The sequence below is a fragment of the Thermobia domestica genome, chromosome 7, assembly GCF_964235325.1.
Source record: "Thermobia domestica chromosome 7, izTheDome1.hap1.1, whole genome shotgun sequence".
Lineage (NCBI taxonomy): Eukaryota > Metazoa > Arthropoda > Insecta > Zygentoma > Lepismatidae > Thermobia > Thermobia domestica.
The window spans coordinates 46,476,090-46,503,286 of NC_137460.1; the positions used below are offsets into that span (position 1 = coordinate 46,476,090).

Below are 27,197 nucleotides of genomic sequence, written 5' to 3' on the forward strand. Positions count from 1 at the left end.
TGGTCCACGTAGAGGAAGACACGTATTCTCCACGTATTCTCGTACCGCGGAATAGAGGCACGTACAAAATATATCGTAATGACAATAATGGGTATGACTATGCAATAGATATAGTGCAGCGATATGCAACAACAATTGGACAGTGAAACACACCATATGATCACACTATAAGATTTCAGACAACATATTCGTATGGCTGGGCTTGATTGTGTAACGTTGTTCATGGTGTTAGATCGACGATATACGGTTTTATACTAATGAACGCCGACTTTTCTAGTGCGTTAGGTGCTTACTGAGCAGGATACAGGTGAATTCCGTCGTGTGCCAGTGATCAGAATTACAAACTCCTTACAAATTCCATCAATGAAATTTTACAACGAAGGTGTAAAACCTGATTCTAACATATACAGTGTGTTTCAAAACAACAACGACAACGTTTGGGAGGCGATTCTTGACACAAAGATAAGATAAAATATATAGACCAACCTGGCTGCACAAATGCATCCTTTCTGAGTTATAGTCGACCGAAAACATGAAACAATTAACTTTATAGGTCTAAACCTCCAATTCTCTGGGACCTATCGTAATCGAGTCAAGACTTCACTTAAGAAGTAGTATATGACCTATGCAAATATCCAAGTTTTACAATCCTAAGGTACTCACACAACAATTTTTGTAGAGGGGGTTTCGCTACGGGCATATAATTTGAAGTACTCACAAACTACCTCTATAAAAATTGTTGCAGAAGTACATCAGGATTGTGAAACTTGGATATTTGGATAGGGTGCATACTAGTTCCTAAGTGAAATCTTCATCCGACTACGGTAGGTCCCATTGTTTCTGAGATATGGACCTTTAAAGTTAATTTTTTCATATTTTCAGTCGACTATAACTCAGAAAGGAAGCACTAGTGCACACAGTTTGGTCTATACTTTTTGTCTGATCTTGATGTCAGGAATCACCTCCCAAAAGTTGTCGGTGTGGTTTCGAAACACTCAGTATAGTGTAATACTGGCATAAATAGTCTGTCGAATCATGCTTGAATTTGTCATACTATTTTGCCTGTACGTTTGAAACAGTTTCGTTGTAATCGCAATCTTCACCTTATATTGCCAAGAATCACAGCAACCGAATAGCAGAGTAATGATGTGGGGTTCCCATAAAACTCACTGTCCATTGCCATACATTCATGAGAACATCTCTATTGACCGCTGGAAGATCCAGAGAGAGGTAGAGACCTTTGATGCAGAGACTCCACATTTTAGAAGGACAACACCGAGCAACATTTACCACAGTGTGGTGAACTGGAGTCCTCTTTTTACGAGTGGGTACCGTTGCTCTCTGACATACACGTCCGCCTGACACGTCAACTATTGAATATGAATGCAGTATGGTTCATCCGTAGCTTTTTTTTATCATGGTTCTCCAGCAAGCCGTTCCGGTGTACTGTGGATACGCATACCTTGTAAACTGCAATGCTCTCATTACAGCACTGTAACCATCATACCATACTGAATTATCAATGTTATAAGAATTACTCTTTTGAAATTGTAACACTTCTGTATTATCACGTAATAAATTTGCCATGTAATTTTATTCAACTCCAAACTATTTCTCTGGGTGCTACAGTTTTCACAAAATGGAAGCTTACACTAAAATAATTTACCACTAGATTGTCCTGAAGAATATTCAAATCTTTCGCACATTATTTCAGTAATTACATTTCTTGACATTCCTAATACATTACAGGGCTTTGAGTGTTGTATGAGCTCGATTATACAAGATTTTATTTAACACTAAACTCATTTATGCATTTCTCTACTCACAGTAATTAAGTCTCCTATCGGGAATAAGTAATATTTACCATCTAATCCTGGTTATATAATTATATCTTGGATTTCCGGTTTAAACAGACATCCGAGTGTAATGCATACTAAAAATGTATGCGGTATTTATAAAGCTAGTATCAGATCTAGGCTCGACTCCCAGTGGAAACAGTCGGTCAAAGAGGTTTAAAAGCTGTTTCACGCCAGCCATCCTGAGTTTGGTATTCATGGATTTTCCTCATTCACACTAGGCTAATATATGATGGTGCCGAAAATAAATTTCAGATGCTACTTCGTTCCTTCCCCAATTCCGCAGATAGTGTATTGGAAGAGACACATGATCCCTCAAAAGTGACAAACTTAAAACCATGGATACTAGTATTGCCTAAAAATCTGTATCAATAAGTAAAGCATAGTGTAAGTAATGTTAGTTTTGTCTCTGTTCATGCACATTTGTATCAAAATATTCATTTGATTAATTATACCTCGGTTAGAGTACAACTTGTGTCTAGCAAATATTATGACAATTACCACTATTGGAAGTTCTATCACTATGAACAACATTATTCGGTTTCAATCGTCGTCGAGGTTAACTTCTTAGTGTAACATGGCAAGAGGGAGGAATTAGACTTAGAAATATAGTGGCCTTTTTCTTTAAAACACATTTCATTTCTCGTACCCATGTTAAATTTCGTTCCATAATAAAGACACAACTGATAGATACTAATCCAAGAATACGGATAAAAAAGCTTGAGATAAATGGTGTAATGAAATCTTGGTTTTCGCACTGTACTCAAAATTTCTCTGAGAGTTTAAAATATCGTGCTGCTATTAGTAGCTTAAACCAGTTTCAAACAACTTGAGCAGTAACTCAGATACTGGATATTGCATAAACGACATTTTTGGTAACATGAAACCAAGGTACTAATTGACGATTGGATCATCCGTTATATGAAGTAGTACATGATCATGCTAAAATTTCTTACATTTAAATTTTTCAGCAACGAATTCATTACCATGAGCATAATTCTTATTCTCAATAGTACAAAGATAATTATATTTGCACCATTCACCATTTTCGTAGGTTTATTTTGACACGGTCTGGGTCATTCATATCTTTTAAAAAGTTTTTTTTAATTTGTATGATAACATAATTTGAGTTCAGATCTGATGAGGTCACTTATTGTCTTAATATCGGCCTCGTAAACTGGTTTTGTAAGAACACTCACAACAAACCTTTCATATGCAGTTAATATCAAAGAATAGACACCCACATAATATACATTTATAAAATATGATATTAAGTTCATGTCGTAAGAAAATTCCAAGTAACAAAGACAAGTCGTTTAATGTTAATTTCGAGGAAGGTAATTAGCATTAAATGACTGTTACGTTGGATAAACTGTAGAGTATTTGTTTTGTGTTTTCCTTGACAGAACAGTTGGGTAGACCACAAACTTATGACCATGAAATATCAAAATTTATAATGAAGGTTGTTACTAAGACCCAAAACGCATGGCGAATAATAAGGAAACTGCTTACAGAAAGAGCGAGCATAAAATAAACAAATATGTGTTATTTTAAATTTCTGGGAAGAAACGATTCATAGGGACAAAGGTTCCCACCCAAAGTCTGAAAGTGGTTACAGAAAGTGCAGGATCACGTAAAGCGAATCGAATTAAATTTGCACAGTCGTTGGAGTTATAAAATATGAAAATACGTGTTTCGTAATTCCTTAGTTCTAGGTCCCTCCAAACTTATGATCCCGAAATGTCAATATTTCTAATGAGGGTAGTTCAGAAGTACCTATGTACACACAGAACAGCAACGAAACTGCATACAGAGACAGTACTCATAAAATGGAGAATACGTACCTTTTTATTTTCAGCTTAAAACCAGTTCCTGAGGATACGAGACTTCGACGAAGAAATGCGGTAGCAACCACGAAAAGAGAAGATAATTAGATGAATCCAAATGAAGCTTATATAAAGAAATAAGGAGGAAAATTAAGACGTAGTTTGTAGTGCAGCATACACTTATAACCACATACCACTTTAATTATCTGTACTCTGTGAAATATATTGCGTGTCGCTATTCATTCTCTGCTCCCTATATGTACACTAACATCCGTAGTCTTAGGAAGTATAAATAAAATTAGTAAAAGCTCCTGTGGTCAGTTAAGGGACTACATTTCCCTGTCTCAATACGCCCCGGTATATATATAAGTAGCGTGTCTCTCTCTTTACGTTTGTTATATAATAATTTATAAGAATATTAATATGTCTAGTTGATGTTAGAAACGTTAGGCTTATGTATTTGAAAAATCAGCCCCCTTGATCCTGGGGCCGGGTGGCTCAGTAGTAAAGCAATAGTCCCTGATCTACGTTTGTGAGCCTAAGTTCATAAGCATAAGACGTAAAATTAAATATTTAATTCCTTTCATTCCTTTCCTTTCTTTTCATTAAATATTTCATTGACTAGCTTCCCTTGATCTGGTAGCACAGTGGTAGACTGATCATTTCTGGTGGTACATCTCTTCTTCTCTACGGGTCATACCTGTAGGATGTAAAATTAAAACTCATTCAATTGAATTAATCAGTGATGGATCAGCCCCCTTGACGTAGGTGTGAACGGTGCCTCAGTGATACATTTCTTTTCTTTGATACTGGTGGTCCCTGGTTCGATTCCAGACCAAGTAACTTCGTTGTGGGCAATATCAGGTCGGTGCGTTTTCTCGGGACATTCCCGTTTCCTTCTACATTCTCATTCCACTTATTCTTTCATTTCATTCATTTTATTACGAAATCGAATCAGTTATTTCAAATTTAATTAGTTGTGATTTTGTGATTTGGAACTCTAGAATAGCATACAAAAACTAGAAAAGGAACAGACTTATTTCATGTACACGTTTTCATTTTACAGACCTGTTTACAGTTAAAGTCATTTAAGTAATTTGAAGAAGACTATAATACTACTAAATTCTTTGTGGCTACCCTAAGTACAACGTTTTCAATCTATTAGAAGGTTTGCCCAATGGTTCGTTGCACGTGCAATTCATGCATAACTTCTCTATACCAAAGGTTACAGCGAAACCATTTGCGAACCACCTGAACAACAATGTACATAACTTTAATTCCACGCAGCATTTACGAAGTGTTACTTAAATCTTAAAATATATTTTACTCTATGTGCAATACAAACTGCACATCTACTTTTTTTTTATCCATATAATGTTACATCAGATCGACAGATGAAAAACATTTTTAACCTGTTACATTAACACACTGTCATTGCATAGTTCACCTTTCAGGGTATCGATCTTAATTATTGACTTTATACACAATTATCACCCAGTGGATTGAGACATAATTGTTGTTTCTTTTGATTTATGGGTTTGTAACGAGAGAAGAATACAAGCTCTTTCGTGTCGTCTGATAGGCAACACTAACTGACGCTCCGTCTTTATAAAAACATTTTGAGCCATGCAATATTGTGTAGCTGAATAAATGACTTCTCAAGTGATGTAAAAATATGTGGCTTTCAAAGTTCAGCTTGATAAATCATGCGAATATTGTTATATAATAAGGTATAACTTATATCATAATACTAGTACAGCATACTTAAAATAACTGCTTAATTCAATAACACTTACTGATAAAAACTTATTTTTTAATTTTCGCTAACACTACAGTAATCTTTATTGGTAAATTCTCTGTTGATGAGATATTGATATGTTATTGTATCATGGATAACTACATAGTGTCTGGTAATGCTGGTTTTATAAATCGCACCAGTGAAGGACACATCCGTGACTACATTTTTGTAGATGAATTTCGAAACTTGGTCTTGATTATCAGAAAAAAATGATCTGAGAGCAATATGGCAAATGAGTTTTAGCCCAGATGCTATATGTTCCTTCATTGCCTTTATGTCTCGTTGATAAGAAGGAGACGTAAGAAAACTAACCAATGAGCTTTGGTATGTAGTGGATATAATTAAAGAATAGAATATCCACATTATGAACATATTCCTCAAGAACCTATCGAGATTCCAAGAAGAGTGGACAGAGAACTCAGATCCCAATTGTGACTAAATGCTTCCACGTGCTTCAAGAATATCTTCCTAATTTGATGAAGTAGCACCATGTTTAAAAACTGAAGAGTCATAAAAATGATCCAACAAGTTATAGTAAAGGGCAAAGTAATGTTAAGCCATTGAGCCTTTCGCAATCCTTTGGATACAATCCACACAAACTGATTAGAAATAAATTTCAGTATAGGATCAGTAATTAAAAGTATATCATGTGTGACGATAAGCCCTGCTACTCCCATGTCAGCTCTACTATACGTCAAGTCACCTAATATGCCACATATTGTACCATTCTTACATTGTTTAGCTAGAAAATTAAAGTTAGTTTTTTCTTGATAGAGATGCTACTATTTTACCCTCAAACTTTGCTAGTTCTTTTGTGCGTTCAGCATTTATTTGTGTGTAAGGGAGAAAATCAAATATGCTCAATCGCAAAGAACATTTATTTAAGCTAGTTATTTCGAATTCAAATTTTATGGTCTCTTTAAACTTTCGGGTTTTTGTACGTTCTTCCAAAATGTTCAACTCAGTTACATAACTACAACTGGAACTAGAATATAAAGAATAAGAATATGATACTAATTTATTTTTAAACATTATACCAACCAGATTCAACCTTGGTTTGAATTTTAGAATAACATTGTACATACTAGGTACGTCTTCTTGAACACCTGCTAATACAGTTAAAATTCTTTGTCCGGAAGAGCAGAACGTACTTCTTGTTAGGCTAAGGGAAACCTTATGAAATCCCTTCATACTACTGTGGAAAATAATCATTCGCCTTGTATTTTCAAAAGAATTTTTCATAATGCTATGATACCTCCCAACATGGAGCTATCATGTTAGGGAATCCTGAAACATCCTGTATAACATTGTATAACAATGTCGGATAAGATGTGGAAGTTGTAGTGGTGCGATATTGTGATTTATTTCTTTTGGTAATGTTAGAGGTGGGATTAGGTTAGGAGGTGTTTAGGATAGGTTTAGGATTTATTCTGCATTTATTATATATATATTTCATTTCTTTTCTGCTTTAATTTCTTATATTTCTCAAAGATTTTAACACATTTCTCTTCATTTTCATCAGTAGAACGACTTTTATTTCACAACATTCCGAAACCTCTCCTTTAACCCTTTCACAGAGGAAGTTGACCTTTGTCGACAGAACCAAATTTCCTTAACATGCGAATGTCGAACTTTGTGTTGTTTGAACTTTGTTTGTCAGTATCTTGGCTTTGTCGAGAGTAGTCGCCAAAGTTGTACCGTTCATTTTTGTTTGTGTTATATTGTTTTGGATAAACAATAGAAATCATACAGAAAACCTTTGGCGACTACAATCGACAAACCCAAGATACATACAAATTTTAACACGTCGACTATAATCGACATTCGCAGGTTAGGGAATTTTTTTTCCGTCGCCTTCCACGGTGAAAGGGTTAAATTTTCTTCAAATCTTAATTCAAAAATATCATTCATAATATTTAATAAGTTCTAATAAAAGTGGTCAAGAACGCTGCTGCCGAACAGATTTATGAAAAAATATTTCTAAAAGTGTTATTCAACTGACAATTTTGCGATTTACAAGTTCGCAGCTGAACGGAATGGAGCGAACTGTGTAAAATTTGGCGAGGGAGCTTACGTGTTGATTTTCGCCAGTATGGCGAACGTTGACAAGTAACATCGTTCTTCAGAGATGTGAAATTTCATTTCTTTTACGGACTAATTAGTTTATAATTGTAAACTGGTCCAAATAAAGAAAAAAAGGGAGTTAAGAAGATCACGTGTGAAAGACTGCCAAAGTAAGTACAAGCCGAAGCAATTGATCATAAAATAAAAAACTGGAGGATGAATATTAAAGTCCCTTGTTTGTGAGTAGGACATGTGTTCTACGTTGAAGGAACAACAGTTCGAATCTCAAGTGGTGTGATTACCCATCACTACTGGATTACTGTAAGTAATGTTTAGTTTTAAACGTTGAGTGAAACCAAGTGTCAAGTGCTCGAAAACCTGCATCGGATTTTTTAACCTTCAAAATTTACCGAGTAAGATACATTATGATGATGGTGTGTTTAATAATGTATTCCATTGCAATTATGCGTTCGAAATCCCTTCCGTTCCCAAAGAATCTACCCAATTACTTAGACAATATGTGAAGGCTCAGGTTTATTTACAGAAAGGGAGGACTAGAATAAATTACTGATAAAGCGTAAGAATATATTCTTTTGCCGTAATTTTCTTTTGGAATGACCATCTTATAAAATTCAAAGTAAGGCTAATATTAAATATGCGGTAGCATTCGTTTTTTATTTTTGTTATTTCACTTGTTTGGCCATTATTGTTTCCACTCCCAAATATAAACAAATCGGATAGAAGATAAGAACGACGTTTTCTAGCATTGAATTTATATTATATATAATTTTTTAACCTACTAAAGTATTCGTCTGTAAAATCCTGAAATATTATTCCAAAGCTGTGCTTTGGCTGAGAGAAGCTGATAATTTGTTTTGCTAAGATTCAGATAGGGGCAACTGGTTTTCTACATTGTGGGCTTATTTATGTAGGTGCAGAAGCACAGTAAGTGACAAAACCACTTCACTATTCTAAACATTGGCCTTGAATGCCAACCGAAATGTCTTTACGGAAGAAAAAGAAATAATACTATGTTATGTGTGTGTGTGTGTGTGCGTGTGTTTGTGTGTGCGTGTGTTTGTGTGTGTTTGTGTGTGTGTGTGTGTGTGTGTGTGTGTGTGTGTGTGTGTGTGTGTGTGTGTGGTGTGATGTGAATGTGTTGTATGATAGATTAGGTTAAGATTTTCATATTTTGTGTACTGATATATTTTATTTGTGCATGTTAGGTTAAGTTTCTTTTGATATTTATGTGGCAAAGATGTACAGCTATGGGAATTACATTTTTTTAACAATTGATGAAAATACTAAAAACAAATGAAAGAAGGCACATATATGTAAACAAAGCAAACGGTTTAGTATGTAATATGAAAGTTATTGTGATGTGTGCATAAAATATAAGAATGTCATGTATGTATGTGGAATTTTAAAATGCTTGGTCAGAAAATGTTGACATGTACTTTTGTACAGCTTGACAATAGGAGGATAAAGCAAACGTACCGTTGCTCCCTATCTTCTGTAAAACCTTTTGTTAAAATGCTGCGCAGCTTCTGTGAACAAGTAAAAGTTTAGATTAAAAATAACCTTTTTATTTCATATTTCAAAGAAGCAGTGTAGTAGAATAAAGGTGTTTTTTTATTGGTTGATGAAGTACTGCTTGATCAGTCATTTGCACAATAGTTCGTCTTCCTATCCCTCAAGCTGACAAACCAGCGTAGGAAAATGGCATAGAGGAAATTTTACAGGGAACCCATCGCTGGGTATCACTAGTTCTTAATTTTTTTTATTTTTCTAAATTTAGAGTTTCTTTATATTTTTTTCGTTGCGCAAACTTCATACAAAGTGTACACATTTTTAGGGAAGGTCATTTGAGTTCCGGTTCTTTCTCCCACGACTATGGAGTGAATGAGTGCATCTCTGGTTGCGAGGTATTCTTCTGTGAAGACCACATAGACTTGTAGCTGGTTAAACTGGTGATACACTCAAACGCACCTTGGTAACGAGAAAACGAACATCCGAGAATAACAGTATACACAATCACAGACTATACCTGTGATTGTGGTTCATAAACACCGTGCTCGTGGGCTTTCCCGGGGTTCTTCCGTTTGCTCCCCCTTTCTTCATTCCAGCATTTCATTCACTTCTCATCACCACGGCCTCCTTTAGCCTAACCGGCATAATCGTGGGAGGTAAAACTGAAAGATTCCACAACTGAAAGATTACACAAGTTTACGGTATAACTGAACTGCCACATCCAGATAGTATGTTGGATATACCCACACCAACAACTGACCTTCGCCCTATCTCCATTCGCGTTTTTACTCACGGTGTGAGGGCCAATGGAACACGAACCTCCACAGAACTTTCTTGGTTACCTTTATATATGTTGTAGGAATTTTATTCAAATTGTTCATGTACCAGGTATTTGTATTGAATGAATACATTTATATTTTCATTCAACCTTATCTCTTGTGATCAAATCTGATGCTTATAAACTAAGATTTTAGTTATGAACATCTTAAAAAACAAAATGTTTGAAGAATTATACCTCTTCAAGCGACAATCCTTCGCAGTCTGTACATTCTAATAGAAATATCGACTTGAAAATATTCCAAGCATAAATGCTTAGTTATGTTTGAGTATTTTCAACACTTGTACTTATTACCGCGGAATTCATCTAGCAGTTTGAAATAAGTATTCTTGTGTTGATATTTTGGAGGTTATAATTGAACCTAATATTACGACTAGCAGCTTGTATGGACATAAATTTTATTTTTCAGAAATCATCACATTCTGTACTGAAGACAATTTATAATAACCATGTCGCAATATGTAGTATACAAGAACGATATATGAAAATAATCCAGTAAAACAACGAATCTTTTTGGAAGGAAACACAGAGTAGTGTTTCATCGGTACACTGAGAAAAAAATGTAGGTGGCGTACTTAAAAAGATAGATTAGATACGTAATTCCTGTAGTTTTTGGACTTAACGTACAGCAGACGTATAACTGAAAACGCATGTGTTATAATACTTTCTGTATAAGTGTTCCATTTATACGTACTTTCCGTATGAAACAATGTAGGCGGTCAGGATCTCACATACAAATGGACGTATATAACATATAGCTGAAGAAGGTAACATAAGTATATGCATGTGATATACGGAAAACTGTTAGATGTCATACATCCTGCAACGGCATGATGTTACATCTAAGTTCAGTGCCTATGTAGCATACAGATAACGTATGCTCCGTACTGATTTCTATAGTAACCAAGAGGATACCGTATATTTGTACAATATACCGCTGTCCAGAGAACGGATTTTTCTCTGTGTATATGTTATCAATTTTATGCTTATAAACCTGCATGTATCCTAATTTTATGACATCTGAAAGAAAATCCTGATTGAATTTAGTCAATAATTTGAAATTTAGAAAATGGGTAATATCATTTTGGCATATAATATTTCAATGATTTTAACGTTCATTTGATTGATCTGGAATCAATTTCTGTTTGGGTAAATTATTAGTATTAGTGTTTAGAAATGGCGAGAGGTCGTGCATTACTGTACTTTTTATGTAAAGCTAGCACAATACTGTGTGAGTTTCTTTGTGTCCATGCTTATACGGTAAAAGTAGCTTCATAGAAAACAGAGTTTTAGAGTTTTTCCACACATAATTAGCTTCATTCAGGAAGTTTACGCACAAAAGCATTTACTACTATACTTTTTATTGGCAAAGCCACGGTAAGAACATTGAAATAATTCGAGTATGAAAAACTGAAACACTACACTAAGTATCCTAATTTTTGTAACCACAATACTTCCATAATTTGAAGTGATTAAGAAATGTTTAAATAAGTGATAGGTAAATCCAAATTATTAAATATCGGGGTGTTCAGAACACAATGAAATCAATCTAAACAATTACCGAATTTGTTTATAGACAGAGATATACATATTACGTTAGACTACATGGAAAATTGTACACTGTTTATATATATATACAGCTTGTAAGCAAATAATATCAAAATACTACGAGGCTTTTACATTTAGTGATAAAGAAGAGTATTTCTGAGTAGTTTATGTTGTTCCATATGGTAACTCTTCAGTCAGTTTCTATAGAGATAGGCTAAATTTTAACATTAAGCGCTAGCCTCATGTGGATGAACCTTTTTTAGAGTTATGTAAAAAATACTGTCATAAAAAGATTCGATTCGAACATATTATTTGTATGTGATTAACGAGAAGAGAACCTTGTCAACGCGTTGCTATATTTGCTAGCAGAAAGTTAATTTTTCATCTGAGATTTGTACACTCTATGTTCTTTGATTTACGGTAAACAAAATTTTGGATACCGCGTACTATAATGTTACAGTAATGTTTTATTTATCTACTGTGCTTTGCAGTGTACTAATTGATGGCAATTAACTAATAGACCGAAGAAAACTTGTGTCATTAAACAGTAATCTTATTTATTTTGTTAATTATACATCATTATTGAGACAATTAATATTGTATAATACATGGTATATAAAAACAGTAGGAAAGCATCTTTATCAAAAATTAACCAATTCTAAAGCTAACTGAAATACATCAAGCTATTTTGGACCACGATTAGAAACTGTAAATTTAAAATTATACGATTTTGTTACATATAGGCAATTGAAGTAAGTATATAAAAGCTACTTCCTTTTAAAAAAAAACTTTTTACGATCATATTGATATAGATTTAACCCTTTAAATCATTAAATACTCATGTACACACACACATAAATTACGTTAGCAAAAAAGAACCAAACACAAATTTCAAAGTTGGATGTATTATACAGTGTGTTGAAAGTGTTAAAATTGAAAAAAAATATTCACAGAAATTGATTTCACACTTATGGACAAAGAAAATGTACGTATAGTTATGAAATCGCATACAGATAACGTGGAAATCAATGGTCTCCACATTAAAATACTACACAACCTTGTGTACAAAGTTAACCTCTACCGCCTTGATAAATTCAGATTAGGTGAATTTCCTTAACTTCATACGATACAGTGTTTTTTCTATTGACCTTTCAGTGGAAAAATAAATTGTAAGATAAAATTACAACACATATCGTACTTACTTTTTATAACTCTAAGTGGATGCTACATAACTGAATAGGAAACAATCACTGGCACAACCAAAGAAGTGGGGATATACAGTCGATATGATACAATATAAAACCAGATGAAGGACAGTGATCCTAAATGCAGACCCCAGCTAACTGCGAAAAGATTTAGAAACAAAAGAAGAAAGGATGCCTCATACATTTTTTGAAAGTCAGAAAGGCTGAAAAGCTTCAGTACAAACTTTTAGGTGCAAGATCTACGTCGTCCTATTCACGCACACAAATCTTCACTTCTGAGCATTCTATCTATCTATCTATCTTTGCCGCGTAAAAGGTGTTAAGTCCAAAATGCTCTAAATGTTTGAACGTAAAATCCTTTTTATAATACTTTGTGGGAAAAAGTTTATGCAGAGATTTAAAACACTCAACATTTCGCCAACAGTGTAAAGCGCTTCATAAATTTTGTTTTTAAGACTTTACACAATCAGAAAGTTTTCAGTATCAATCTTTGTCAAATGACTGCGATTTATGATCTTTGGACTTAACACCTTTTACGCAGTACACACAAATATATATTGTACGGTTCCGCATGTCTACACATCATGCTGTAACCATGTGTGTACTACACGTGTTGGCAGTAAACAAATACAACGCAGACGACAGTACCGAAGAGGAGTCGCCCACAATCGCCAGCAGTCGCCAAGACGGAGATCACCGACGGTAGCCGACATTTTAGGATAAAAGTCACCAGCACGCTTCAAGAACCATCAGTCTCCACAGGTTGATCAAACCACCAAAAGCCCTAAGGCGCCTGGCCATTGGGAACACCTTACCCTCTCACGACGCTTGGTCAATTGAGAGATACCCTTCCTAAAAGCCCTACGGCCCTTGATCATTGGGTTCCTTTCTCTCTCACAACGCCCGGTCACCGAGAGATACCTAATCACACAAACTCATCCCCTCTCACGAGCCTGGTCAAAGAGAGTAACCTCACCTACAAAGTCCTAGGACGCTTGGACATTGGGTTCCTTCCACTTTCTTACCTAATATGTTAGAGGAAACTACTTATTGTAATATATTTCTGTATTCAAGAGGATCTTTTATAATAAAAGGTGATGGGGAAAGTCCAATCACCCGAGTACGATAATTGCTCTACCTCACATAAACTGAGAGAATTTTACAATATAGAAAGGAAGAACCAGCGGCTCTTTTGTGTTAGCTTAAATTATTTAACTTAATATTCAAGCTTTTAGAATAGGTTTAAGGAAAAATATTAAAATTAATTAAAGTCTTCCAAAATGTACTATATCCACCTCATTGAAGTGTTGTAAAGATGCTATACTCACTTATCGAACCGAATTAGACTAGTACATATTTTCGTGTCATGTAGATGAAATATGCGGTTTATGTGTGTTACACATATCGCAACATTCGGATTTTAAGTTCAGTATTTGTTCTCTTTCTTTCATCACCACATATCATTTTTATCATGTATTACATTTAACACTAGTACACAGTAGTACATTTAACACTAGTACCCGTTTCAAAACAACACCAACAACGTTTGGAAGATGACTCCCAACACCATGATAATAAAAAAAATTCTTGTGGGCCTTTGAAGAAAACTGGTTATTTTCACACCTAGGACCTCCCATAAAAAATGGAAAAGTTAACTTGTAAACCGCGTGATTTTGAAGAGGAAAAGCTATGGAGCAAGCAGCAGTCCATATCAGCGTAAAAAAATTACACTTATGCCATCCGATAAAGCATATTTAAGTAATGTTAAATATGTACGTAAGGTTTTCCTTACAGAGCGTATTTCCCACACATGCTGCCAACAGAATATTCAGATATGCCCTGACATAAAGGCGAGTGTAAACTAGGCAAAAATTAAACCTTAACAGTAGTGGAAATTGCGGGATGCGTTAGCGGAAAATTGTAAGTGTTAGTTAAGCTCATTCCAGCTCCAATGGTTCATCATTTTCGAAGTAATGCGTGTTGTAATGTAGCTCTCACACCCTTTTGAAAGGCTCTGCACTTTTCTCCATAGGTCTATGTGAACTTTTTTTTTTTATTTTGATGTCACGAATCGCCGCCAATGTTAATTCACTCTGTTAAGCTAATATGTTTCATACATAAAGACGCTTCTTTTTCTTGCTTCAAATACTTGAAATATCTGCTAAATATAAAAAGTTAAATTCACAACGATTAGATGAAAATCCAGTGACCTGGCTATAGTTAGCTTCGACAGTAGTAACAACTTATTTGTAGCGGCTTCTGATATATTTTTCGACCTTTTTTCCTATTGTGTCGATAAGAGGTTATGTCTACTTTATCGGCAACGTTGCCGATAACGATTCTAAAAATATGTACGTCTTAAACCCTTAACAATTACAGTAGTAATTATCTTAATCTCCAAACTGCTCCTTTTTATATCCGTATTACAAGAATGAGTCGTATAAATAAAAACGAGCACTTGCTTCTGAGCATTTGCTCATGACCAAGCTGAGTATGGAGCACTCGCTCTTTGTTTTAGTATAAATAAAAACTTTCCTCTACTCATTGAGCAAATGCTCCGTGACAAGCAGCAAGTGCTCAGTGAACTTACTGTCATGTCTGCTTTCTGCAACGGAGGGAAGAAGGCTTTTTAATTTCAAACATTCAAAAAATATTTACAAATAAAGCTGTTTTTGAGATACAAATTCCAAAATATTTAGCAATGTATCCAAGGTTTATGGTACGCTGTCCTCATTTATTCCGATCTTATTTTCCAAAATAGGAAATCTCTTTTTGAACTGATCAAAACAACATTCTACTCACAATTATTACTCGCTTCTTTCCAATGCATTTGCTGAACGTTGTCTGCGATGGAGTTGTAAGGTTGTGATAGGGGGTCATTAACCAAGGTGAATTTTCATATAAAGAATCACCTTATAATAGTGAGTTTGCGGTATTATTAGTCATTACTCTACAAATATGCGAGTTCTTCCATATGCGAGAGTCGTGCACAGAGCCATGTCAAGTAGCATCTATGCTAGTAGATCTTTTTCTTGCATCAAAAGTGCCCTACACATTATTCTTTGCAACTAATTTTCGATTTGTATATATTCATCCCCGAGCACTTTCGATTTCTTTATTACAGCATGTATGTAATCTACTGCATCAATAGCATCCGGGAATGTATACCATTGGGGCCTTTCATTCTTAGCTTCCTGAAAAGTAGTAGTTGTTGTAGGAAAGTGTTTTCATAATTTTGCTTTCTGCTTAATTGCTTGTGCAACTTCCTAGAAGACATTTAACACGATAGGCTGAGTAACGCCAGTATCTTCTGCAGCACCCACCTGAAAACCAGAATAACCTAAGTACCTTTAAAAACTTTTCATCTTTTCATAATTCGTTAAAGCATCACCTCGTCTTTCAGTTGATTCGAGAAGGAAGTGTTGTGCAAGACATTTAACATTTTCCCTCTTAAATCTGTACAATTCTTTATAGTTAAGAACATCAGAGTCTCTTCGCAATTTACACTCTTTACATCTCCTTTTAGGAATCACCATAAACTCGGCATTTCACTTTTAAACTCTTTTGTTGAGTAAGCTATTCAAGGTACTAAGGAACCTCAAAAAACGTAAGCACTTGCTCCAGAAAATGAGCAGTTATTTCGTTTCATTTATACCAATTCTAGAGCAGTTGCTTACCAGCCAAGGACAATGAGCATTTGCACACGACTAGCTTAAGTAGAATTATTTTTCTTTGTACGAAACTGAGCGTTTGCCCCGAATTTGTGAGTTTTAACACTTGCTTCCTTTTATTTATACGGCCCAATAGCTCTAAATTTGCTTTATTGTTTAGTTAGTAGTTTTCAGTACAATAATAAAACAAAGCTCCAACACAAACACCAACATACTAACTGTTAGACCCAACAATAACACAATAAATACGCCTACCAAATGGCCCAACGTTAATACAAAATTTTTTGGTTCTTGATGTTTTGAAAGACACGACTTGGTTAGCTCTTCTTGCCACTTCATACTCAACCCTGACTCAAACAATCGAATCAACACATCAGACATTGAAGCTTGGAAAAGTGATGACTTTTCCAGCAGAAACACTATGTAAAAATTGATAACTTTTTCATTTACAATGTGAAGCAATTTTTCACCATCTTTAGTTGTAAAGTTTTTCTTAATCAGGTATTCTGAGGTTATGGAATTAGTAAATACTGCGTACTCTCTCTCAGTACTAGTATGATAAATCACATCAATAAAGGACGTTTTTCCGATTACATTTTGGTAGATGTATTTCGAAACTGGATCATGGCTCTCAGAGAAAATTGATCTGTGAGGAGGATAGCAAATAAGTTTTAATCCAGATGCAATCATATCTTCCATTGTATTTATGTCTCGTTGGTAAGAAGGGGATGTGAGGAAACTAATCAAAGAACTTTGGTAAGCAGTGGAGATTAGTAGAGAATAGAACACCCACATTATGAACACACTCCTAAGAAACCAGTGTTGAGGATGGTATGGTACCGACACTAAAAGCAGAATGGACAGCATATTCAAAGCCCAATTACGACTAAATGCTTCTTCCTGCTTTAAAAATATCTTTTTCACTTGCTGGAGTAACACCATGCCAAAGAACTGAAGAACGGTTATAATAATCCAGCAAGTTACGGTAAACGGCAAAATAATGCTAAGGAAACTGGGTAATCGCAATGCTTTTGGTACAACCCACACAAATTGAGCAGGAATAAATGTCAGAACAGGATCAGTAACTCGATATCTCTCAGGTGTGATGATAAGTCCTGCTACTCCAACATCAGCTCTGCCGTGAGCCAAATCACCTAGAATACCGCAATAGGTACCATTAGTATAGCCAAAGCCCCATTTCATGTTATCTTGGGGTGGATTAGCTACAACTGTAAAGTTCAGTTTACTTGATAAAGATGTTACCATTTTACCTTCAAAGCTTCCTAGTTCATTTGCACTTTCAGTGTTTATTTCTATGTAAGGGGGGAAGGAAAATGTGCTGAATCGCAAAGGACATGCATTAAAGTTGATTAATTTAAAATCCAATTGCATATCCTCTTTAAAGTTTAAATTTTCCGCACATTTTCCAAGTAAAACAACATCATTTGCATATCCACAACTAGATCGTGAATACAACGAATACGAGTATAAAATTAATTTTCTCTTAAATACTACAGAAACCAAATTTGTCCTGGGTTTGAATTTTAGAACCAAGTTCAATATCTCCCGTATATCGTCTTCAATTACTATACTAGTTATTACAGTTAAAATTCTTGGTCCAGAAGACGAAAATGAGCTTTTAGTTACACTATACAAAATTTCATAAAATGATTTGACTTCATCAGTAACGATAATAAATACGCATTTTGTATTTTGATAAGGTCTTTCGATAAGTGAAGCATTCGTTACAATAGACACAACATTTCCACCCATGCACCATATATATTCGTTCCAATTTACTTCCGATGAGTGTGATGAAATCAGTACAATATTCTCCTGTTGAAAATATGTTTGGATGAGATCACAGAGACATGTGTGTACCGCAAGCTTGGGTGTGTCTGAAGGAATTAGTTGTCCATCGCTCATGTATGCAATCCAAACATTTAATGCAAATGTAATCAGAACATTCGCTATGTTCATCTCAATCATTGTCAATTACATATCTGAAATGGAAAAACATACATATATCTTTTAAAGAAATAAGATTTATTCTTTTGTGATTTCAACATTTACGCTATTAAATAAGAAATTTCTGCGATATAATTTATCACACAAACAACAGAAGTATCATCAAGAATAGTATGCCGAAATATTTCAAAGTTTCGAAAATGAAAAACACTCCTATTGGAATTTTAATCACTTTAAAACAGGTATTCTCAACCTGGGGTTTCGCGAAGATAAGCGGAAGAGATCAATATAATTAGAATGGAATATCGGAAAACATTTTTAAATATTTTTCTTATAGGCACTGTTTTACTTTTATACATACTCTTAAGAACAACAACAACAACAACAACAAAAATAGGTCTACCAAACAGTTTCAACAAGTGCATGGTTCTTCAAAAATCAATTTAAAGCAAACAGGTACGATATGAAACTAATCAGAACAGCATATTGAAATACCAGAAAAATACAACTACAAGAAAAACAGCATATTGAAATTCAATTAAAAATGAAAACACTAATCTGTAATATCTCTGTCCTGTTGGTTGATAAATCAAAAATGGACAAATTATTCTATCGACAATTATTGTTATTCTTTGAAAAATTGTACACATATGTGTGTGAGCGAATTGTCTTTTGTCCAGCAAGCTGGCCAGAATAAAGGTAGATTTTTTGTGGAATTTTATTTGTTTCCTGTTGCTTTTAAGAGTTTTTGGTGATCCTGATCAAATACACAACAAAGTTCCATATTCACAACAATGTGAAGTAACTCAAACTAAGTACTTTTAAAAATTAAAATATTCAGTGACTTTCTTAACAACTGTTTAAGTTTCTTTAACCAAAATTAGGAATAACTTTATTTTTTTTATCATATGACCCAAAATTAAGTTCTAAAATTTTCAAACGACCTCCATTTTGAAACAGTATGACGGATCGGATTCGATATTTGTAATATGAATAAACTGACCTAAATTTGATTTTAATCCATTTGCTTTTAAGGAAGTTACTGTATCCATTATATACAAGAAATGGATTCTACTATTATAGAAATACATGGATTTCTTAAGGTTCCGCAATAGGTATTTTAAAAATCCTATACAAGCTTATTAATAATCAGAAATTATAAGGGGTCGCTGGAAAGAGGATGTGATAAGATGGGGGTCGTGATAGGAATTGGTTTGAGAACCACTGCCTTAAAGAAAAATATTTTCACTCGTGACAAGGCGGCTAGATGGCAATCCATGGAGTAGAGTTGAGTAGAGTTGATTTTGATTTTAACGTCCCGTTCAGTGGCGAGTCTATTTGAGACGTGGACCTACTGATTAATGTGGAATCCGAACCACATGAGCTCCTGCCTGGAATCGACCCGAGTTTACCGCACCAAAGGCGCGTACGCTAACCATCTATGCAGTAGAAGTTCCCTTATTCACCCAGAACGAAAGAATGACGCAGGTAATGGTCAAGATTTATGAGAATGGTGTTTGTGTTCTGCAGTGCTGTCTTGATGTTCATAGAATTATTTTGTTCGAGTTGGTTACTACTGGGCAAGCAGGGAATTATCATGGTATATTGAAATTTTTTATCAGACTTAGCAAAAAAGTGAGGAAGAACAGGCTGCAGTTGTGTAAAGATGGATGGAGTTTGCGAAAATACAACGCACTAGTTTTAAAAATCCTGCCTGTCAGATACGTTTTATGAGTAGTAAAAAACGTTATGAAATATCTCCCATCTAACAGGATCTTCCAACATGTGACTTTTACCTATTTTCGAGAATGAAATACCCCCTCGTCAGTTGAAGAAGTCAATTCAAAAACAGATGTCCTACTTGTGTGGTTTCCAGCACCAATCCAGAAGTGTGAGAATGAGAAAGGAGACAAATAGACGAAGAAGTAATGCGTTAATTACCAAAACTTAAAAGTCTAGTACAATTTTATTGTGTTATACAACCTATATTTGACTGTTATTATTCTCTCCAAACCATCTACACGTCTCATGGAGCAGACGTTTGGTGTGGACACTAGAAATGTACCATTGTATGTGGCCTGCTTTGAGCAATTATGTGTTGCTAAACTATATCACTCAGTGGTCATGATTTTATGACGATTACTCATCAATAATTGATTCTATTTTGTGGAATTATATGGAAGATAATAAAAGTTATTTGTTATAGCTTGTCATGATATTCTAATATAATTAAACAATTTTGGAGAACGTGAATTTAATGTTCAATATTATAGCTATGAATTACGTTAATATGAGTTGCTAATCTTAACTGATTCTGCTTCAAACAACTAATTTTCGCCATATCTCTGTCAACCCTAATCAAAAACATGGATCTCCGACTTGATTGTTTAGTAACTTATTACAAATGTGTATATAATGCTTATGAATGTAGTTCTGCTTGCTCATGCTATATAGATAAAATATAGTTAAAGAAATTCCTGAATAAATATCAAGTATATGGAATATTATGGATGTTGTACTATGTAATTATATGCAGCAGAACATGTATAGATTGATTAAATGTCGACACTTGATATGGGATTAATAAACGACATAACGGAGGATTGAATAATAGTTATATTCAACATGTATAAGTAAGCAGTTTATGTCATCTAGATTGCAGTCTACTTACACCTCTTTACTTTGGCAACTCTTTACTTTGGGCAAGGCAGTGATATGTTGTCACTGTTAATATTATTCACAGGTTGTCACTGATTCTTTGCTGCTCCTTAATCACATAGATATTTTCTTACTAATGTCGTTCCCATTCCTGATACACATACTATTGCCGAGCGAGCGTAAGCGAATGAAGGCGGGTTAGAGCCCCGCAGGGCACGTAGTTTTCTGTCTTTCGTTCTTGCGAACTGTAAATGTAACTGCGGGAACCGGTTCAGAAGAATTGGTTATTATGACTGCCTTGCCTAAAGTAAAGACTTGCCCACCTTTTCTTGCTTCGCCCTTTATTGAGATTCGTTACCTTGTCTGTAGCCTTCTTCCGATGTAAAATCGCCGTGCGTAGCTCGAGATGTGTTACAGCGACGGAATAAATTAGGAGTACACATACTCGTTACAAACCTTGTGACAAGATTTACATCCCGTCCCAAGGTACAGGATGTATTGTACAAAGTGTTGTAATTTAAAACATTGTTATAAATTATGAAGTTATGTGCAGTTGATCTTACTAAAACAAGACATCGTTGATACTATAGTTAAGAATTGTGTGCTTTAATGTCTGAAAACTTGGGAAATATTAATGTAAACACTTATAAACTTACAATTTCATCAAATCAAAGCTTTAAATTTTACGTCCCTCGGATATGTCAGATAGGCTAAAGGAGATAGTGATCATGAAAAAATGAATAAAATGGTGGAATGAATAATCTGGGAGGAAACGGGAAAACCCACGGTGAAATACCACGCACACGTGTTTGTCGAAAACAAAATACCTGTTTAATATGAGACAGTAGAGAATAAAGTGGGCTGAAAAAACTTTTAGGGGGGGGAATTTCGATTGGCTGCGTTGCGGAAAAGTTGCCTCGTGTTAGTAGTAATCTACACAGAAAATTTGGGTTTTTTTGGTCATGCCCTTCCTTTGCCTCATGGGACTTGAATATTTTATAGCTGCATCTATGCAACCTGCACGACACTACGAAGAAAATTGTGGTGCACTAACAGAATTACGGTGGTTTGGATCTACATTGAATTGTAGGTTCACCAGGGTTCTGAAAAGAGATGCAAAACTTAAAATAATAATAATAATATTAAACCTGGAAACGAAACCAAACTATCTCTTCGTAAACATTTTATTAAAATAATAAACCACTTATAAACTTATATGAACTTCACGTAACATAAAAACTTCACTATAACGCTGAGAAATGCCTAAATGATAAGTAATATTAATATTATACATCTATCTATCTACTCAACTTATAGAAATATTACACCTTGATTTACACGTAATATGTGAAACGATATAATATCTTCCATAAGAACAATATCCTGATGAGTGCTCACTGGAAGACGGCATATTTACTCAACACTGGGGCCAGAATTGGCTTATTCTGAAATATTACAAAGAACGTATTGTGTAGTGAGAAGTATCTCGAAGCCAATAAAAGTGTACTATGTGTATGATTTTGTGGTTCTTACCATGTTATTCATATCAGGAATAGAGAGAACCAAGGATTCCTAACTTACATAACATTGATATGTCAGGGATTAAACATATACTGAGTGCTTTGCATAATTCAAATAATAGAGTTGTGTCATAAATGAAAGAATTAATTGATACTGTTGCTAGTAATTGAAGTTGAAAACATTGAAGCCACATTTTAAAGAATGTTGGTATTCAAGACTTCATGAGATACCTTGAAAGTAAAACACAAGACTAACACAAATCTTAGAAAACAGTAACTGAACACAAAATTTAGTTATCTATGTACGTAGTGAAAGTGTGCATGAAACACAGGAAGAAAGTTAACGAAAAATTTTTGATGTGATACAGAACAGACTGAGAATGGAAATAAACATGGTTCCGATAAAGTTCATAGATTGGGAGAAAAGACCGAAACCAGAAAGCGTCCTATTATAAGTAAAATGTTAAGTGACAAGAAAATAGAGTACGTGTTACAAAATGGGAGTGTATCACGCTTAGTTCCCTATGACAATTTCACCTTTGATGCGTGCAGTCCCGGTGGAGACACTCAATCGAAAAGATAGAAGTACAGTCCAGGTCGCTCCCATCTTTCCATATCCTTTTTCTCTTTCACCTTCTCGGGTAGTCTGCTAGTCGATGGACCTCATCTCTCATATGTGACGGGATTAATGTTAATGATATGCCAGCAAATTAAATAAATAAACGAACAAGGGAAACTAAATAAATATACAAAATAGGAGTACGCTAAAAGGTTCAAAGAATTTTTATTAAACAGGATTTTTCTTTTCAGGAAACAGAGAATCGAATAAACTGAACTGGATATATGGGAGTAAATCCAATGTTCTTGAATACTCAGGTTCTGGTGTTATAGACTCCTGTTTTGAGAGAAATTTATTAGCTAAACAACGGTTAACCATGTTCTATTGGACTACGAGAAACCAAGAAAACCCAACAGTATTATTAAGGTAACTACTACCAACACCTGAATGGATCGTACTTTCCTAGCTTACAATCTGTCTCTCTTTCTCATGGCATTTGTATATTAAAGACCAACCCTGGGCCCCGAACCCTGGAGCATGTGTTCGTAAAATATGAGACAATGGAAAGAAAGATAAATGGCCTGTGCGTGACCAATGCTGAATTTTGTAAACGGTTAGAAGGTGTGCTGAGTGAGTTCAGAGAGGTGAAAGGAGAACAAAAGACTTAGGGCAGAAATTGTAATGAATCGAAATACAATAGATAGGCTTGAGAATTTTTCGCGACGGAACAATCTAATTTTTACAAACTTACAAGGGAAGAACAATGAGACTTGGGAGGAATGTGAGAAAGCAGTGAGACAGTTTGTTCAAGAATGCCTGGGAATTGAACTCTCGGAACAAGATATTGAGAGAGCGCATAGACTAGGCAGAGGCAGGGACAGACCCACTATCGTGAAATTTCTCTCATATAAACGGAAGTTAAAGATTTTAAGAAGTGCGTATAAGGCAAAAGGGACTCCCACTACAATATTTGAGGACTTTTCCGCGCATGTTCGCGAAGTTAGAAAGAAACTGACGGTGCACATGAAAAAAGCCAGAGAAGATGGTAGGCGCGCTTTCTTAAGATTTGATAAAGTGTACATTGATAATAAACCATTTGTGTTAGAAGAGCTCGAAAGTATTAGTGATGTGTGTGATCAGAGTGAACTTTCTTCACAAGGTGGTTCAAGTGAGTTGGAAACAATGCAAATGGATCACTGTTCAAGGACAGGTGATGATGCGTCATTTCTTCAACTATGCAGGAGAAACACAAGATTGACAACTACAAGAGGCCGAGGGGAGAAGGTGATGCCCTGACATCAGAGAGGACTTAAGCAAAGGTAAGGAAGTGAAACATGAAAAATCTGCTCACTTGCAAGAAGTGAAAGTTGAAAATACCAAGGGACAAAGAAAAGACACCAACACACTCCTAAATATCTTTTATCAAGATGCAAGAGGGGTGAGGACCAAAACGTACAATTTCTATTGTAATATCCTGTCATCAAACTATGATATAATTGGAATAAGTGAAACCTGGCTGAAAAGCGACAACTATGACACAAAACTCTTTGATGACAGATATTCAGTGTTTAGATGTGATAGAAATCTAAAAGAAACAAGGAAACAAAGGGGAGGGGGAGTGTTACTAGCTGTGCTGAAAAAATATAAGATATTTGCTATAGACTGCTCTGAAATGAGTACAGATTGTATATTAACAAAGATTACAACTGATAAAATGACCATATATGTTTGTATTGTATATTTTGTACCTAATTCAAAGGTAGAGCAGTATGAAGAGGTTTTCCAAGGTATAGAGTCAAAATGTCAGCCAGGTTGCACTATCCTCTTATTTGGTGATTTTAACTTACAAGAAATCACAGGCACAAATTTTAATTTTCTGAATACCTCAGTCAAATATCAATGCTTGCATAATTTTATGTCGGTGTACAATATAGAATCTTTTAATAATATTAGGAATAATCTTGGAAAACTTTAGATTTAGTACTTTCGAACTTAGACAGCGTAACAGTCACTAGGGACATATCTCCTTTAGTTAAGGAGGATGTGTACCACCCAGCATTATCCATAACAGTAAAATTAAGCAAATTATTAGGTATAAACAAAAAAAGTAATGTCAGCACATATAATTTTAGAAAAGCTAATTTTAGGCAACTCTATTCTGAACTACAAAATATTGACTGGACATTTCTTAGCTGTTATTCTGAGGTTGATACGGCTACAGAATCATTTTATAATACAATATGTAATATTTTTGATAAGTGCATTCCTCTCAAGGAAAAGGTAAATAGAAAGTAGCCGTTTTGAATACCACAGGGCAATTAAGCATAATAGGAAAAATATAGCTTATCACTTCCAAGAATTTAAGAAGTTGCGAAATGAAATTAAATAAGAAATTGGAACAGCATATAGTAACTTTGTTGCGAATACAGAAAACACGTTAAAAAATGATCCTTCCCAGCTTTGGACTTTTGTTAAAACTAAGACCCAGCACCTTAATTGTAACACGCTGACATACAATAGCCAAGAATTAGTTAGAAATGACGAGATTGCAAATTCATTTGCTACATATTTTCAGTTAGTCTATAATAACGAAGATATCATGGATAGCAGTAGTAACAGCTCATATGAGACACTGGACAAATTAAAGATTCTAAAAATTGAGATGACTGAAATTAAAAAAGCAATAAGAAAACTGAAGGGGAAAGGAACGATAGGACCTAATGGTATTCCAGATTATGTAATAAAGGGATGTGAAGAACACTTTCTACTTCCACTCTATATTTTATTCAACCTAATTATTTCTACTTGTAAATTCCCCAGTAAATGAAAATTAACAAAAGTCTGTCCCATTCCTAAGTCTAATAATGTAAAGATATTCAAAATTATAGGCCTGTATCAATATTGAGTACTTTTGCTAAAGTGTTTGAATCTATTCTTTATAAACGGATTGAAAATCACATAAAACTATCAATTTCAGAATACCAGCATGGTTTCGTCCAGGGTAGATCGACAGTCACAAATCTCAGTATTCTTAACAATTTTATAGCAAGAACCCTAGATCAAGGTTGTCAAGTAGATATTATCTACACTGATTTTGCGAAAGCATTTGATAGAGTAAATCACAAGGTACTAATAGAGAAACTTCGTCAATTTAACTTCTCCGCAGAGTTAACTGGGCTCTTCGAGTCGTATTTGAGAGACCGAAGGCAGTTCGCTGTATATAAGGGATACAAGTCAACTGAATACGTGCAACTATCTGGTGTTCCACAAGGGTAAAATTTGGGTCCACTACTATTTGTAATATTTATAAATGATATTCCTAGATGTATAACGTATTCCCACAAATTGTTGTATGCCGATGATCTCAAACTTTTTAGATGTATAAATTCCATAAATGACTGTAATCAACTTCAACAAGATATAAATTCAGTGGTGCAATGGTGCCAAAGTAATTTCTTGAATGTAAATATTAGTAAATGTAAAATCATGAGTATTACAAAACGTAAAAAACCAGTGCAATTTAAACATTCAATTAATGAGACTCAATTACCCGTTGTAAGTACTGTCAATGGTTCAGGAGTAATGTATGATACGAAATTTACATTTGAACCTCATATTGATAACATAATAAATGAAGCTAACAGAAATCTTGGCTTTATTCTAAGAATTAGTAGGGACTTTCGTAAACCTGCCACACTTCAAATATTGTATCAAACTTACGTTCGATCCAAACTCGAATACGCGACACTTGTATGGAACCAGATACAAAAATTAACTCACTAAAAATAGAAAAAATCCACTCCAAATTTCTTAGATATCTTGTATATAAGGAAACAAACATTTTCCCAAGAACTGAAAACTCTAATTCATTAAATAGGAATTTTGAAACGCTAACCCTCAAACAAAGAAGAACGTTATCTGACATGATATTTTTATACAAGGTATTTAATAATAAGCTAGACTGCAACGAATTGCTTTCGAGCTTTCGAATAAACGTTCCAGGTAGAAAAACACGTCCAGAAAACTATAACTTCTTTTATTGTACTAAAGCAAGGGCTAATATCCTAAATAAGTCGCCAACATGGAGGATTAGTGCAACCTGCAACAGACTCTTAAAAATGACAAATAATATAGATATTTACGCTGATTGCCTCAC

At 34.6% G+C, this 27,197-nt stretch overlaps 1 protein-coding gene across 1 annotated transcript; it reads right to left on the reverse strand.

Annotated features, from left to right (window-relative positions):
* Positions 1-16,492: 16,492 nt before the first annotated feature.
* LOC145689170 (putative glutamate receptor) lies at positions 16,493-17,602 on the reverse strand. The gene has a single exon (XM_081763300.1). The coding sequence runs from the start codon at positions 17,600-17,602 to the stop codon at positions 16,493-16,495; it is 1,110 nt and encodes a 369-aa protein (XP_081619426.1).
* Positions 17,603-27,197: the final 9,595 nt, after the last annotated feature.

What these genes read in the sequence shown, in the direction of transcription:
- LOC145689170 (XM_081763300.1), bottom strand. Translation starts at nt 17,602, where the DNA reads ATGGTAACATCTTTATCAAGTAAACTGAACTTTACAGTTGTAGCTAAT.